This window comes from Saccostrea cucullata, unplaced genomic scaffold, assembly GCF_032062105.1.
Source record: "Saccostrea cucullata isolate Sc308-1 unplaced genomic scaffold, CSIRO_AGI_Scuc_v1 ctg753, whole genome shotgun sequence".
NCBI classification, from domain to species: domain Eukaryota; kingdom Metazoa; phylum Mollusca; class Bivalvia; order Ostreida; family Ostreidae; genus Saccostrea; species Saccostrea cuccullata.
Window position 1 is genome coordinate 146,773 of NW_026934507.1, and position 13,775 is coordinate 160,547.

General features: G+C 32.9%; 2 protein-coding genes and 1 long non-coding RNA gene across 3 annotated transcripts in view; 1 reads left to right on the plus strand and 2 right to left on the minus strand.

The window, feature by feature from the left end:
- Window positions 1-863: 863 nt before the first annotated feature.
- On the minus strand, window positions 864-2,556 carry LOC134240897 (E3 ubiquitin-protein ligase TRIM45-like). Its single transcript, XM_062723002.1, has 3 exons — window positions 2,075-2,556; window positions 1,593-1,738; window positions 864-1,417 (listed from the first exon to the last, which is right to left on the minus strand). Exons 1-3 carry the CDS (start codon window positions 2,538-2,540, stop codon window positions 920-922), a joined length of 1,110 nt encoding a protein of 369 aa, XP_062578986.1. The 5' UTR covers window positions 2,541-2,556; the 3' UTR covers window positions 864-919.
- Window positions 2,557-5,486: 2,930 nt separating this feature from the next.
- Window positions 5,487-6,787, minus strand: LOC134240898 (uncharacterized). The gene is made up of 3 exons (XM_062723003.1): window positions 6,782-6,787; window positions 6,169-6,538; window positions 5,487-5,888 (listed from the first exon to the last, which is right to left on the minus strand). The coding sequence occupies exons 1-3, from the start codon at window positions 6,785-6,787 to the stop codon at window positions 5,515-5,517; spliced, it is 750 nt and encodes a 249-aa protein (XP_062578987.1). The 3' UTR covers window positions 5,487-5,514.
- A 703-nt stretch (window positions 6,788-7,490) lies between these two features.
- Window positions 7,491-13,775, plus strand: part of LOC134240917 (uncharacterized) — a 228,570-nt gene continuing 222,285 nt past the window's right edge. The window contains exons 1-2 of the long non-coding RNA XR_009986540.1: window positions 7,491-7,512; window positions 7,871-7,980. This is a non-coding gene — a long non-coding RNA (uncharacterized LOC134240917). The remainder of the gene's footprint in view (window positions 7,513-7,870; window positions 7,981-13,775) is intronic.

Genomic DNA, 13,775 nt, shown 5'->3' on the forward strand with positions numbered 1-13,775 from the left:
TTCATAACTACAGAAAAATAAACATGCTATAGCTATTTCTTAGTCTTTAACTAAATCAAAATACATGTATTTAACTCAGTGGAAAGTTCCCAGTCGTTCAACAGATTAATCCATTTTGAAAGTTACGGTAAAATTCCCAAACTTTATACAGTTAAACTCCTTGATATTTGTTTCTGTGATTTCATATTTGTCGAGTGTCTGGCTCAAAGATAAATCGTCAAAATCTTTAAACTTACTGTAAAAGCACAAATATTCGTGGGGGATTAAATTTCGTTTATTTCTTTTTTTAACAATATACAACGAAATTAAATCCCACACGAAATTTTATATGACAATAAATTGAATAGGGTTACTTTCAAAACAACGAAATTAAATGCCCACGAAACTATTTTTCAAGACAAAACAACGAAATTTTATGCCCACGAAAAATTTGTGCTTCTACAGTAGTTAAAAAGTCAAAGTCAAATTCACTAAGAACGTCCGACATGTTGGAGAGCTAGCTTGAAATGCTTCTATGATGTAACCTATACATATGCAAATTCTAAAAAATTGAGACCAAAGTCAAAAGAAGCAGCAAGATTAAAAATATTGAAGCTATATAAAGATTTGGATGCATTTGAATAGGTGTCAATGATATGTACCAGCACATGAAATTTGATAAAAATATTTTGAATAGTGTCTTTGAAACTAAACTAATTTAAATATAAAAGAAGGTGAGGTCAAAGGAAAGGTCAAGGCTGATGCACATGGGTATCTTTTAATAAAACATACCAGCATACCGGTATAATGTTTGATGAAAGTACGTAAATTGGATGTTTTAAACTCAGCTAATCTGAAAATGTGTCCAATATTTATGACAGGACATAAAAAGTGTAATTATGCGTTCGTAAAAAACGAAATGTTTGAAAATAAACAAAATCTACTCAATGTACTTCAAGATCTTGATTCTGCCGTCGAATAATCCAACACACAAACAATAATTTGCATCTATGGTAAACGTTATAGGGTGACTTTTCTTTCTTAGTCCTGGGATGCCCATTAACTTTAAAAGTTCACCCTCAATATTGAGAATGTGAATAAAGTGGGAATTCTTGTCAGCTATTAGGATGTTTCCAAAACTATCGGTACATACACCGCGCGAAAAAAATGTGCTTCCTTTACTGTTGTATGAGAATCTAAATTCGCCGTTTTTGTCGAAAGTATCCACAACTATGTTTGAAATGCAGATGTCGCCATTAATATTTTCAGCTATGTAGGTTGACTCTAACCTTTGATTTTCATTTAACACTTTAAAAATCCACCTGAATAAAAGAGGATTTTTAATTTCATTCATGATTTGCCCACGCCTGTTGTATTGTAGTATCTTCCCTTCTGTTAGTTCATTGTCCACTACTCGGATTGTAACACCCTCTTCACCCTTCAACAAGCACATACATATTGGTAAATCTGATTGATAACCAAAATCAACAAATATTGTTTCTTTTCTATTACGATTCAGTCTTTTAATGGAATATCCGTCTGTTCTAAAATAGGTTATTAATTCCATCTGAAGATGCACATATTGGCTTGTTATTCGATGTAGGCGCTCTCACTTTATGAAGAACATTTCCGCTTCTGTCAATATTTGAGAAAACCTGTTCACCCATTGAGTAAACCCAGAATGTGTTATCATTTAACTGGAAAGACAGGTATTGAATTCCCTCATTTCCAGCTAAAATTTCTTTGATTTCGAAGAAATCTACTTGAAGATTATCGGTTTGTAAAAAGATTTTTCCAGACAAATTAGAGATAACAGTGTCATGCAAAGAACCTTTGAAAAATTTTGTCGCCATAGGAATTGGTAAAAATGGAAAGGATTCTGGATAGTGGACCCGATAGAAGGATTTGCATATAGAATGAACGTATTTCTTTCAGCTGGACCGGCATTTCTAAAATCCGTCATGAATGAATGGATATTCCTAATGTATTCCAACATTTGAGACTCCTGAATTTGTAGTTCAGAATCTTTCGAGTTTTCCTTGACGCTTACTATTTTTAAAAGCCGATTCTTCTCTTCCTCAAGTTTTGATTTCACCTCTTAAATGAGAATGAATTAGGATTTTTGATACTTCAGTTCTTTCAATCTGGCTGCTTTGTCTTAATCTAACAGCGTTCAGTTTTGCTTCATACTTTGGTAACTCGGATTCCACAAAGGATAATTTGCTTTCCATTTTCTCTTTCTTTTCTTGGAACAGTTCCTTTGTTGCCACCAATTTATGCCCATTGTGTTCGCCAACTAAACATTTTTCACAAACCGGTACCTCGCATTTTCTGCAGCAGATATTTGCACGGAAACCTGGATGGTACCTGCAGACTTGAACTGAAGGAAACTTAGACAATACAGAAAGAGATTCAAATATCAGTCGTGTGACTTCATGGTCAAAGGAGGATTTGCTTTTACTGTGGATATCTTTACATCTGGTACAAAGTTTATCATGACAAGTCTTACATAAGTATTCTGCAGTATTTTCACATGTATCACAAACTACTGCACTTTGCATGTGGATCTCCTCTATATCTTCTCTGTCAGTCATATTATCTGAAAGAAAGAAAAGGGGTTTCTAATGTAAAAAAAAAAAGACCTAAGAAAAAATGTTCGTTTATGATACCCGATCAACCTTAATTTTATATATCGACCCAAATAGTTTTGTTATGAAATATGGAAATTGCATGTCTGTATATCTTCTTTTAAATGTACATGACTGATGTAATGGCCAGTTCATAAGTCATTAGGTCTCTCTTTAGAATTCCATTATCAAGCTGTCGCGTCGGATGTTTGGTAACAAAAATAACTTGAAGTAGAAAGCTTCAAATTCTTTGCTTAAGATGAAATCAGCTTAAAACGGTAGTGTACTGCCTATAGAAACAATGGCGACTTGAGGCTTTTTCTTGAATATTTTAAAAATGAACCCTAAAGGCATTAGTTTAGTTCAAATTTATGGTTTGGGATACATGTACTTTTGCATATTAAAGATTTCCAGCAAACAGTCTGAGGTATAAGTATTCTTTTTAAGAACAATGTTTAAGAAAATTATTCATTAAACTTTGAAACATTAACAATTTTTAAAGTGACGGTTAATTAAGTTGTTCAAATGACAACAAAGTCAATGACCTTGTGACCTAAACTGTGACCTGTATGCTAGCTAAAAATAGCTTTTTTGAACTTTGTTGCCGCCGGTCGCAAAGTGTTTCACAAACACATCTTGTTTAATAAAACGTTAATTTTTGGTTTACTAATTTTTTTGGATTTTTCGAATGGAATATATTGAAAAGGTGCACTAGAAAATTAATTTATTAAAGAAGATCAATTTAAAAAGGATATCCTGGGACCTGGGGTGTATGTAGGGGTCGGGTGGAGGGGGGTTAAAAATTTACTGGCACTCGGTAAATGTTTACCAACGTATACTTAGCTTCTTTAATTATGAGTACGAAAAGCTTGGTATCAAAAAGAGCTTCAAATGGCTCCTGTGCACATAGTTTATATACTGTATACACTTACGTTTCAAATTAAAATACGTCAAATGAAGTACATATACTAATTCATAAAAACAATGTGATGATAATTGACCTATTCCGATTGATTTTCGCACACAAAGCGTTTATATGTGCATAAATTTTAACACAATTATTTGATAGAAAGTTATAAACCTACTGTACACGTATGTGCCCGTTTATCTGTTGAACTCTTCTTCTATAACGCACATATTTTCAGTTGACTTTTACGATAATGTGCGTTTATTTATTTATTTTGATGCAATAAGTATTTTGATAGCCCAGTTTACCATCAAATAGCTCTTATATTTCAATGATCCTCTCTACACACCTTAGGCCATTTAAAGTTTTTTCTATGTTTAGCGTCCGCGTGCGCCTTGGTTTTTGACACCCAATATAAGAAAAAACACAAAATCAGGAGTCCTGAAATTGATTAATTTAGTAGAAATTTTTTAATTTTGTCAATTTCTCCAAAGAATTCTGTACTGTAAGGTATATTGGGTGTATTTTAAGCATTTAATCCCTTGTTTTTGCTTAAAAATAGATATTTATTCTATTAAAAAAGTTTAGTTAGATCAAATCATTTTTATGACTTATGATTAAGCCTGTGAATGGCCTTATCGTTCATATCAATATATACATGTAACTTTTTTTTTTACATATCAATAAGGTAATTAAGTCTTCAAACATATTTTTAAGCCAAGACCCAAGTACCTGTGTACACAATGGGAATCATTGATTTTCACAGATGATAAGATTTTATATATGTAGGAAGGAGGTTTGTTTGTAAAAAATTAACCCCATCCCCAATCACACACATACCCGCACATTTTTTAACGTTTTTCTTTTTGCAACTGCTTTAAGGTGAAATGGACCTCCCCTTCCAGAAAATTTCCTGAATCAGTCCTTGATTTAAATGATACAAATACACAAACACCCGTAACTCACTCTTGTTGGTACTGAATTTTTTTTTAATTTGTATGATTAGGGGCAAATGACAAAACTATATTTTTTTTCTATACTTTACATTTGTGTGTTGTCAATCATTGCAATCATCGACGCCGTCACAAGACACAGATTCACAGTATGATGATCAGCACGTGTGGCGTATGTGACCGATTCGAAGCTTTGTATCAGTATATTACAGTGAAACCTGTCTTATCCGACATGCACAGGGAGACAAATTTTGTGTCAGAATAGACAGTGTGTCGGATTGCACAGTGTTAAAAACAAGGAAAATACTAAAATGGGAACGAAATTTAATGTCGTAATTCACAGTGTGTCGGATTATTCAGGTGTCGGATTAGACAGTTTTCACTGTACCTTGTTAAATCCTGTGTTGATCTCATATGCAATGAATTAATATGTTCAAAACCTTTAAAAATACAAAATATATAATATATCTTAATGCAACCATAGAATTCATAAATTAAGAATAATGAAAACGCAAAATCAAAGACATCTGTTGTATTTATAATGAAACTGAATCCACCTAACATTTAACTAATGTGAAAATACTTCATTTTACCTGTCTGAACAAAACATATAGCCAATATAAAAATTAATACAATGTACATAAAAATTCCCAAAAAGGTATTCCTTCTCCATTTCTCTTCAGTAAATTCGAACTTAAGATGACACTGTTTGTTAGCGAAATACTTTTTTAAAAGAATTAATTGATCCACTTCGATTCTAAATGACAACTCCATTAAATTTTTTTTTTACAATCTTTATACGTAATACATTATTATATATTTATAGTATACATTAAGATCTGTTCAAAGAACAACAATTTAACATCCCAAGACAAAAATATCCATTTTCAAATATTTATGGAATCAGGGACCTATATATACTAGTACATGTATATAGATCCCTGATTGAATTAATTCACTCTATATTTTTAATAACCATAATTTTTTTCCGTCAGAACAAACAGGTAATTTTTTCTGTCTTTTGCCAGTGATATTGGTACACCGCTCTTCATTTGTGTATAGGCATTAACGCTAAAAATTCCCCATTTTGATCAAGAATGTGTATAACATTATTGTTTTCATCTGCAATCAAAATATTTCCGAGTACATCAGTACAAATTCCTGAAGGTGAAAAGGATCTGAACGTTAATCCTGATACTCCTCTGTAGGAAAATCGTTTCTGGCCGCCAGCTGTGAAGACTTCTACTGAATCGGTTGAAATGCAAATGTCACCATTAATGTTTTCAGACATGTATGCTTTTATATGTTTTTTGTTAAAAAAGGGTTCCCACGTTTCTTTATATGCTATTTCTTGTAATCGATGTCTGTCCATGTTGTATCGAAAAATACCACCTCTTTTGTCATGTTTGTTTTCTGTATCCACTAGTCCAAAAAGAATACCATTTTTGGAGGACGAACAAATGTTAATTAGTGATAGACATAGGTTTAAAATCCATGAACGTTCGTGTAATCTCTTCTGCAGTCAACATCTTTACAGTTGTCTGAACGTAACAGAATATTAGACTCTTTTCAGAAGAAACACAGAGGGGCTTATTTCGAAAGGGACCTCCTATTGCTTCAACTTTTGAAATATAGTCTCCACTTTCAGAAAATTGCATAACAGCATGTATTCCTCTTTGAGACACCCAAATGGTACATTTACCATTGCATTGTTGATAGCATAGTGATGATATAGCTCTATCATCTATTGATATTATTCTAATTAGTTCAACTTCACTAGAATCTAGGAAACTGAGGTGGTCTGTTGAAGAAACAATACTTCCCATTGTGTCTTTCAAAATATTGTTTTTCCGGGGATCGCTTTTCGTCAATCGAATGCTTCCTGGAGGTGGAAGATATAGGAATATTTCTGGAACAACATCTCCTTTTTGGTATTTAGTATACATCATAAATTTATTTTTCTCCTCTGCATTTTCGTTTGAAAATTCAGACATAAACGTTTTCATAACCGTAATATAGTTTTCAATATAAGTTTCATGTAATTGCAAAGTGGTCTTTTTAAACTTCTGTTTCTTTCAGTAAATCAAATTTTACAGAAATGTGAAATATGAAAGTCAAAGTTCAGTAAATCAGTAAATCAAAAGTTGTGTGCAAGGTTAAAAGATTTTGCGGACAAATAGACAGTTAGACAGACAGATAGAGATGCAGACGGACAGACACAACAACAAAAAAACTATATTTACGGGGGCATAAGAAATTGAATGTTTAACATCCCGAAATCTTAGGGGACCATCTCAAAAGTTGTCAAATTTAACTATCATATTGGTTTAAATCAGATGTGAATACTTGAAAATTCCATGGAACTTTTGAAAAAAAAAATATTTGATTTTATTTGGTTTTTGATATAATTGACAGCTGTTTTTTCAACAAGATGTGTTTGTGAAATACTGATGCCCCCGTCTGGCAACATAGCGAAGGTTAAGCTTTCTCAAATGCAGGTCAAATATGTTGGTACCTAAAGTAAGGCCTTTTCACAAGAAATACTAATGTGAAATACAAAACCCTAGCACCAACTAATCAAAGGTTATGACCGAGGTTAACATTTTTAAAGGTTTGACAAACTCCGGGACAAAGGTCAAAGGGCCATGTTGTTCGTTTCAAAAGAAAGGCCTTGTCTCAAAGATTTCATATGAAAAATACGAAAGCGTTGGACCTTACCCTTCTAAAGTTATGGCCAGGTTAAAATTTGTTAAAAATGGTCAAACTCCAAGGTCAAAGGTTCAAGGTTCTTTTTATCCAATGAAATGTCATGTCACAAGAATTACATATGAGAAGTAAGAAAGCTTTAGCCCTTACTGTTCAAAAGTTATGGCCAAGGTCAAAGTTTGTAAAAAAGTAGGTCAAACTCCAGGGTCAAGGTCAAATTTCTCAGTATCCAATGAAAGGTCTTTTCACAAGGATTGCATATGTGAAGTATGAAAGCCCTAGTCCTTACCTTTTAAAAGTTATGGTCAAGGTTTTTTTCGTTAGTACGGAAATCTCCAAGGTCAATATTGTTGGTTTCAAATGAAAGGTCTTGCCACAAAAAAATTATATTTGAAATTCCTCGTTTCTATCGTTTTCCAAGGTCAAGGGGTCAATGATCTTGATATCAAATGAAAGATCTTGTCACAAGGATTAAATATGTGAAGTATCAAAGCCCTAGCCCTAACCCTTTAAAAATTTTGGTCAAGTTGTATTTTCAAAATAGGTCAAACTCCAAGGTCAAGGTCAAAGTTCTTTTAATCAAATTAAACGTTCTCTCACAAGGATTACATATGTGAAGAATGAAAGCCTTACCCCTTACCGTTCAAAAATAGACAAGGTAAATTTTTTTTATAAGTATGGAAATCTCCAATGTCAAGATTAAGGTCAAAGTTGTTGGTACTCAATTAAAGGTCTTTTCACAAAGAATACATATAATAAGTATAAAAGTCCTGGTATCTACTTTTCAAAAGATATGGCCAAAGTATAAGTTTGAAATCTTTGTGTAAAAGTGGTTCACACTCCAAGGTCAAGGTCACAAGAACAAATTTGGCGGTACCTACAGAAAGGTCTTGTCACAAGAAATACACATGTGAAATATGAAAGCCATAGCTTCACTAAATCAAAAGTAATGGGCAAGGTTAAAGTTTTTGCGGACAAACAGAGAGACAGACAGAAGGTCAGATATCACAAAAACTATATATCCCCGAAACTTCGTTTACAGGAGCATTATAAAAACGGAACTCGTAAATTTACTTACCTTGTCATTGGTCATTTGCAAAATTATTTTATTAAAAACATTCTGACTGTACACACAAGTACTCGGAAGTTAACATCAAATCTGCTCGAGTTTCTGATTGACAATATCTATGTGGGTTTTGGAGACCATGTAGTTCTTCCAACAAAATGTTGGAATTTTTATTGGTTCCAATTAAGCCCCGTTATTTGCAGACTTATTTTTGTATTCATTTGACGCACACACATAATTAATTCAAAATCTTATACTTGAGAAGAAAAGGCTGTGGTCTTCAACTTGACATTAAGATATACTTCGTATATTTAAAAGCTGAAATAACTTTAAGCTTATTTATTGAATAGTTTTTTGGAAAGGGGTATTATCAGAGAAAAAAACGCAGCTAAAAAAAGAAAAAAAGATTTTTTTTAATATTTAAAATTTTGTTGAGATGCGGTTAGAAGTGGCAGATACAAGTCCATTAGTAGGACCATCCCTTTCAATGTATATTTTTAGTCTAAATGAAAAGAAATAACTTACAGATGTTACATTCAGAAGAAAAATGTTGGGGATACCACCACCCCCCTCCACCCCTGATCATATATTCGATCCCCTATGTTATATTCACCTGGGTTGAAGGTGAAAGAAAGTTAAATAGCTTTCCAAAACTTTTTCTATCAATTTGGAAATCCCCGATCAATTTTTGAATCCTTATATTCATCAGAAAAGTCATGGGCAGTCGAATAAAACGTACTATTTTTTCTACATTATTGAATCTCAGCCAATGAGAGCGATATTCCTGAATTATTCAATCATATAATTATACAAAATGTGTTTTATTAATTCAAACGTCCTAGGATTGACAGGCATGGCGCCGATATTTAGAATTAAACATTAGTCTCTTGCTCATATAGTGATGTCAAACAACACCAACATGTTTAATATTTACGGATAAAATGAGATCGAAATTTGATTTGACATATATTACAGATTCTTTGAAAAACTTTTTACTTATCCAGTTTACTACAGATAATTAAAGATTCTTATTTTCCCATCGGAACAACCGACGCATATGTCATTTTTGAAGTCAACACACACAGATATTGGATCAACTTGGTCACCTCCTGGAATGGTTAACAGCTTTAAAAACACGCCATCTTTGTCTAAAATGTGAATTCCATAGTTTTTTTCATCAGCGATTAGAATGTTTCCATGAAAATCCGTACATATACCACGAGGAAGAAATTGTTGAGCCAAAGATGCTTCCTTCCCTTTATAGGTAAATCTAAGTAGCCCATCTGTACAGATGACATCAACAACGTCTGTGGACAGACAAATATCACCATTTATGTTCTCTGAAATGTACGCACGAAGGTTGTTAGTTTTGAAAATTGATTTTGGAATCATTTTTTCCCATAAATGTGTTACACGTTGAAGACATTTTCCTTCACAATTATATCGAAGAACTGCACCAATATTTTCTTGCATATGTACTGCCGCGACCAAAATATCCCCGTTTCTTGCAATACACATGCACACAGGTAACAAAGGTGTTAAGTCTACAAACAATTTCTCGCTTTTCGTATTGGTTTCATATACATGTAATGTCGGTTGACTTTTTCTAAAGATAACCATGCCAAATTCAGTGACACATATAGGTTTGTTTCTAAAATTCTGAATGTTTGTATTAACTTTTGTTAGGCAATTACCTTTACTGTCAACATTTGTAAAGTCCGGTGTATTTTTCGAGAAAACCCAGTATGTACATTCGCTGTTGCTAAGATAACTACAAATTGACTCAATCGGTCCTTTGCTTATTGATATTGACTGAAGTACGACCATGGCTGCTGATGACAGCGGTCGAGCTATTGCAAAACAATAAAGCTTTCCCAATATCTTTGAAATCGGCATTCTATATAAATTTTCTTTTTCCTCTTGGAAATATTTGATTATACCAGGAAACGATAAGGGTGGACATTCATCTGGCATCGTAACACCAAGGGTGCAATTTGCATATAATATGAAGGAACTCTTCTTCTGCATGTCATCCGTCTGAAAACTTGACATAAAGTCTTTCATATTTCGGACATGAGCTAGAAATCGATCCTCTTGCACTTTAAGTATATGTAAGTTAGATTTTTCTCGCTCATCAACCTCTTCTTCAAGATGATTTTCGGTTTCTTTGAGTTCCGATATTACTTTTTGAAGGTGAGAACGAATTTCTTTCTTCACAATTTCATTGTTCTCCATTTCCAGTGCTTTTCTTTCAATAATTTTCTTCAGTGTTGCCTCATATTTTGGTAGCTCTGAGCAAACTGTAGATAATTTCAGTTCGAGTTTCTCCTTCTTCTTACAGAACATTTCGGTAAAATCCATTAGTTTATGACCATTATGATCCCCAATAAGACATTTTTCACAAACTGGCACCTCACAATCCTGACATCCAATATTTGCTCGAAAGTTTTGATGCCATTTGCAAATAAGATGAGATGGGCATTCATGAGACAGTGTAAGTGATTCATATGTTAATAAGGCGATTTCATGGTCAAATGTACCTTTACTTCTAGAATGGATATCTTTACATTTGTCGCATAACCTGTCGTGACACGTTTTGCACAAATGTTTCGCCGTATTTTCGCAAGTGTCACAGTTCACTGCAGTCTGCATATTGGGATTTGCCACATCAGGCGAAACCGCCATTCCCTTATTACTGAAAGAAAATTACAATAAAGAATTCGTTATACCTGAATGAGATTGCAATTAATTTTTTAAAACAAACAAATTTTAAAACTACTTTCGGTATCAATTCAAGGAAAATGCATTCTATTTATAGCAATTCAATCCTCTAAATTTTACGTTGATTTTCTTTCATCAAATGATAAAGGAATGCTTTAATAAAGATGTGTAAACATTTAATAAAACTCATTAAAGATTTTAGTATTTTAAAATCAATCACTTTGTCTAATTAGAAGTCTTACCTAGGACAGCGACGTTTTGGGTCGCTCTGCGAATATATGTGAGGGTGTTGCTAAAACGCGAAACGGAAAGCGGAACGGAATAAATAATTTTATAATAACTTAATTTTACTTGTTACACGTCATTTGATTGGATAAAAAAAATATTCATTTTGTATAACATAACTTGCCTACGTCACAATGAGTTACTTCAAAAACGTATTACTCCGCTTGACGTTACTTTTAAAATTTAATCATTGTGAAGCCTTATTCTGGGGGAAAAATTGTCTCATTGTCTGCACTGAAATTAAATTAAGGTATTCAATCCCTAATGGGAACAAATTCAGTGAAATTGAATACATAACTGATGTGTATGCATTGAATACTCAGCATATTTAAACATATTTCCCATTTATAACTATTAGTATGTATAGAGGGATCTGTCCTAATTTACGACCTTGAGTTTTGGTAAGAGTTATCTCCCCTTTTTTATTCAATAAAAAAAATTAATTGAAAAAAATTAAGCCGGTAAAAAAATTGTTTTTAATTGTCATTCTATTTTTAATGTTTCAATGCATCTTTCCACCGCAGGATTTATTGATATTCAAATTATTTGAATTTTTATTTTGAAAAAACGCTTTTCCCCATAGACTTCAATGCAATCTTTATGAATTAACTACTGCTTAATTAATGACATTTTTAAAACTTTCTCGCGGGCAATCCTTTTCCACTCTAAAATGCTTTAATATAACATCAGTGTATTATGTACTTGACGTATATTTAAGGGTAGAGAATTAGGTCCCATTAGGGATGGAAATCCTTAAAACGAATGAAGCTTATTTCAACTTATATTATACGATATAACAAAGCTTGGGGCTTCGCGGTTTATAAAGCGCAAACTGCCCCAAGTTATGTTATATCGTATAATATAAGTTGAAATAAGCTTCATTCCTTAATTAAATCACTTAAAATACAGGAGTCGGCAATTTTTTCAATAAAATATTTTAAAAACATAACATGTGAGCTTCGCTATTTACATTGGTTTATTGATAAAACTGCGGAGTCCTGTGCTTAAAATACACAAATTTCATCTAACAAGTTGATTTAATCATATTCAGTATCTTTTAAGAAAATCGCTGCCATAGCAATGACGTTGAAAGTGTGTTTGTGTGTGCGAGTGTGTGTGTGCGTGTGTGTGTGTGTGTGTGGGGGGGGGGGGGGGTTACACTTACCTGAAAATAAACAAAGAAAACTACGAAAGCCCATTGAGATCATTTTCGTAGGTTAAAATGCGAAACTTTCTCGAATAAACGCGTAACTTTCTCGTTAAAACGCGTAATGTTTGCGTTAAAACCCTAAACCTTCGCGATATTACGCGAATAAAGGCGTTATTTCGCGAAGTAATATGCATATAATAATGTTACTAAGGAACCATGATCTTGAGTGACAGATGAGAATGTACATGAACAGAGATGACGGGAACTCTCAGGAACTTATTTATAAAATATTATTTCATCAGAAGATGTACTGGAGAAATGATGCGAGAATACGAAAGATTAGGCTAGTTATCATATTTTTGCAGTTTTGTCGTAAGATATTTTTGATTTTTTTTTTCACAGTGAATAACTATTCGTGAATATATAAACATATGCATATATTTGGTTATTGCAATTGCTTTTCATATTTAAATGTATCATTTTGTTTATAATACAGGGCACATACATGCTATCTAAAGTAATTTATTATCTGAACACAAATGACTGATCACATCAAATCTTCTTTTTTTTTTCAAAGAACAATTCATTCGTTGTTTCAAAAGGTTAATATTATATATTTCCTTGTTTTATTTCACATTTATGTTTTTAGTATAGAAAAGGAGAATGTCTGATGATCACAATAACACCAATAATGCAACGAAATTCAAATACTCAGCCATGCATATGAAAGCATTTCCTTTATTAAAGAATAACTCATAGATTCTATGCAGTAAGCCACATTGCTCCCAGTAGGCATATAATAAAGCAATCTTTTGCAGTTATATCTCTTTTTGTACAATTAAGAGTGTCCACTCAGGAAAAGAGATAGTAATGAAGAAAGTACATAAATGGGACTCAGACACTAGTTTATCTGTAACAAAATAGGGCCTACATAGCTGGACTGATTTCCTGATAGAAGTGAGTCTAAGTCGAACAAACATTCTGAGACTATTGCGTCAGCAATACTACTAGTAGTCCACTTCCGGTAGGTGTAATCTGGTTCCCATTAAAAATATAAAAGGCCGTATTTCCTTCAATAATCATTGAAACGGAACGAAATTCAAATTTGATCTGTAACTCATCAATGATATAAAATGGAGACAACGAACAGTATTCAAACTCCAAAGTTCATTAAAAATAGAAAACTGGAGCAGAAAAACACGGTCCTTCAAAACATCAGAGGTGGGATCAGGTGTCATGGAAGAGTAAGCATCCCCTGTCAACCGATAACACCCACCGTGTGCTTCTTGTCATTATCAGTAAATAAATGAAAATTCCAACGACAATTTAGTATGTTTCAAATGGTCTAACAATACGTATGACAAAAGAGAGTCAGCATATG